The sequence below is a fragment of the Lactuca serriola genome, chromosome 1 (genome assembly GCF_051521515.1).
Source record: "Lactuca serriola cultivar US96UC23 chromosome 1, Lser_US96UC23_V15, whole genome shotgun sequence".
NCBI classification, from domain to species: Eukaryota; Viridiplantae; Streptophyta; class Magnoliopsida; order Asterales; family Asteraceae; genus Lactuca; species Lactuca serriola.
Genome location: NC_136408.1, coordinates 167775407 through 167778084, shown reverse-complemented (window position 1 = coordinate 167778084; position 2678 = coordinate 167775407). Strand labels below are relative to the sequence as shown.

The window sequence follows — 2678 nt, the reverse complement described above, 5'->3', positions numbered from 1 at the left end:
GGCCAAATTAATGATAGTGTGACCTGTGGTAAAAAAAAATTATTTATTAGGAAGGATATCTACATTTAAGTTTATGGTTTTTTTCAAATTTTAAAATTAGATGGCCACGTAATTTTATACTTATATATAAAAAATATCAAATGTAATAAATATTATAATAAATTGCAATTAATTTGTTTCTAAGTTTTCTTTATTTCAAAATTTTATTTTAAAAAATACTTATTATTTATATTTTAATATTTTATTTTTTTAATCAATTTGTGTAATACATGAATTTTACACCTAATATAATAATATAATAATTGTTTTTGTAATAGCTTCTAATTAAAACTTGCTCTCCTTAGTAGTGCTACACCGTTTATTAAAACTTGCGATGTGTCTAGTAGTGCTACACCGTTTCCATTCATATTTCTAATCTGTTAGTACGTATTTAATTTGCTGTAATTTATAGTAATTAATAAATTTATTATGATAGGTAATTTAGACTTTTTTTTATTACAGCCTTATAAGGCTAGATTAAATCGTGTGTAAAACGAGAATCATAGAACTATTTTTTCAGTGTAAACGATAAGTTCATGCCCAAAAAAAATCAATGTAATTTCTATTTTAACAAAATTATGTTCATGAATCATAATTATATTGCAATAATATTTGGGAAGGTATTACATAAACCCACAAAAATCAATGCACTTACTATTTCAACACATTTTTCTTTTTCAAAATTTTTTCAAATTCATAGACTTCATCATCGTTATACGTATATAAATATTTTAATACCTTATATTACGGTTTATGTCCTATAAAATTTTGGCTGCATCCTTGACAGACAGCACGCGAACGTCATCGATCACAGGACCACAAAGGGATACAGTGTCGTCAACCCTAGTGTGGTAATACGAGCTATGGAAGCTCAGTCGGGTTCTCGAAGAGATTGCCTTAAATTTCATTGTAACTGTCTTCCACTTCCCCTTCCCTTCCGATTTGAATGGTGCTTTCAGGGTGTCTTTGGCAGCAAAAGCTTCAACCATCATGTCTCCAACGCAAAAGTCCTTGGCATCTCCAATGGAGAATGTTAGGATATAGAGTTTGTTAGGGATGGTTCTGATGATTTGTGTGACAGCGCTTTCTCTCCCGGCAAGCAGCTCAATTGCCGAGTCACCGTGTGGGACGTTGTAATGCATTGAGTCGATAAATTTAACAGCTTTTAAAGACTCGATGATCCACCCAGGGAGAGGAGATGTGATGTCTTGTTGTTGAGGAGGAAGAAGGACGCCGTTGGAGGTGTTGAACAATAAACGAGGACCTTCCTCGAATCCACCATTTTTCACGATATTAACTGCAACAAAAACAATGCATGAATTCACAGGAAACTAGAATTGATCAGATTGGATGTTTTTGAGAATTACTTACGTCGTGTAGGTCTTGGAGGGAAAAGTTCTTTAATGGCGACGGAATCAATGATGGGTCCACATTTAGGATCTTCTTCTACCCCAGGGTTATGGAAGGTTATCCTCACAGTGCTTGAATTTGCTCTAAAACCATAAGCATACACATCGCCACCGTCAGTGCAGTACAAAGTCTTGAGCGGAAGATCCCCGGACTGTGGTGGCACAGACACTCTCAACACCTGCTGCTGTGCACAAGTTCTTGAAGCACCGAACGTTATGGCATACAAAGATCCAGCCTTCACGGATATCGTTTGAGAGATATTAGCTTCGTTCCCCAGTTTGACGGCGTGGATGCCTTGGGCGACGGCGATGTACCTCCCGTCAGGCTGAGGTCCGCCCTGCATGTACTCCACTTGGCCGCTGATCTCCCATTTGGGTAATGCCTTTTTGCCTAGCAGGAATGTCTTATTAATGTTGTTTGACTTCGGTGGTTCTTCGAAGTTTCCATTTGGTAAGAGACCTGCAAAAACACGATCGACAATGGCGTTAGTGGTGTTTATTTCTGTAATGCTAGCTTCAACTGTTGTTTGTGAAACGGTTATGTACCTTCAACAGGAGTTGGAGGATGAGCAGCAAGAAGAACAGAAGTGTACGTGAAGGAGAAAGCAAGCAAAATGAAAACAAATTTTGCCATGTTACACAGAGAAAGAAGGGGAGATCTAGAGGAGTGAGATCTAGATGGAGAAAATGACGGGTTGTGTGCTTGTAATTTATATGGTAAAAGAGGAAACTCGTCCGCTTCTTCGTTAATAGTGAGGATTTTATTCGATTATGGATGCGATGGCCACGAGGGATGTTGGGAGTGACGGTGTTTAGGTTATTGTTTTCCATAAAACTCCTGCACGATCTATACAACTATTGTAAATGTTGTGAATGTCAGATACATGTGTAACAGTGTAAGCATTTTTATGGTTTAAATATAGAGTATATATGTATATATATTTATAGGTTTGAACACTTGTGGGAAGTTGTAAATTTGCGTTTAGATGAACAATTAAAGTTGTAATGAACTCATAAATAATAATTTATGATCTTGGTGAAATAATTTTTTTCTCCATTCTAATATTTATGTAGGTTCTTTTACAACTATTAAAGTTTTTATTAAGCACCAACAACCGACTAGCTAAAGAAGCTAGTCCGCAAAATTAAAAGTTACAAATATTAAATAGGGAACTGTATAAATAATAATGTCTGTTAAGGCTAGAAAATTGAGCATGGTGCTTATTCAAA

General features: G+C 35.7%; 1 protein-coding gene across 1 annotated transcript; it reads right to left on the bottom strand.

The window, feature by feature from the left end:
- Positions 1 to 585: 585 nt before the first annotated feature.
- Positions 586 to 2146, bottom strand: LOC145101155 (protein BIIDXI-like). Its single transcript, XM_079038328.1, has 3 exons — positions 1995 to 2146; positions 1411 to 1908; positions 586 to 1336 (listed from the first exon to the last, which is right to left on the bottom strand). The coding sequence occupies exons 1-3, from the start codon at positions 2080 to 2082 to the stop codon at positions 798 to 800; spliced, it is 1125 nt and encodes a 374-aa protein (XP_078894454.1). The 5' UTR covers positions 2083 to 2146; the 3' UTR covers positions 586 to 797.
- Between the last annotated feature and the right edge of the window lie 532 nt (positions 2147 to 2678).

Coding starts and splice junctions, on each gene's coding strand:
- LOC145101155 (XM_079038328.1), bottom strand. CDS start 2,082: ATGGCAAAATTTGTTTTCATTTTGCTTGCTTTCTCCTTCACGTACACT. Junction 1,909..1,994: donor TCCTCCAACTCCTGTTGAAG/GTACATAACCGT, acceptor GTGTTTTTGCAG/GTCTCTTACCAAATGGAAAC. Junction 1,337..1,410: donor CCCTCCAAGACCTACACGAC/GTAAGTAATTCT, acceptor TTTTTGTTGCAG/TTAATATCGTGAAAAATGGT.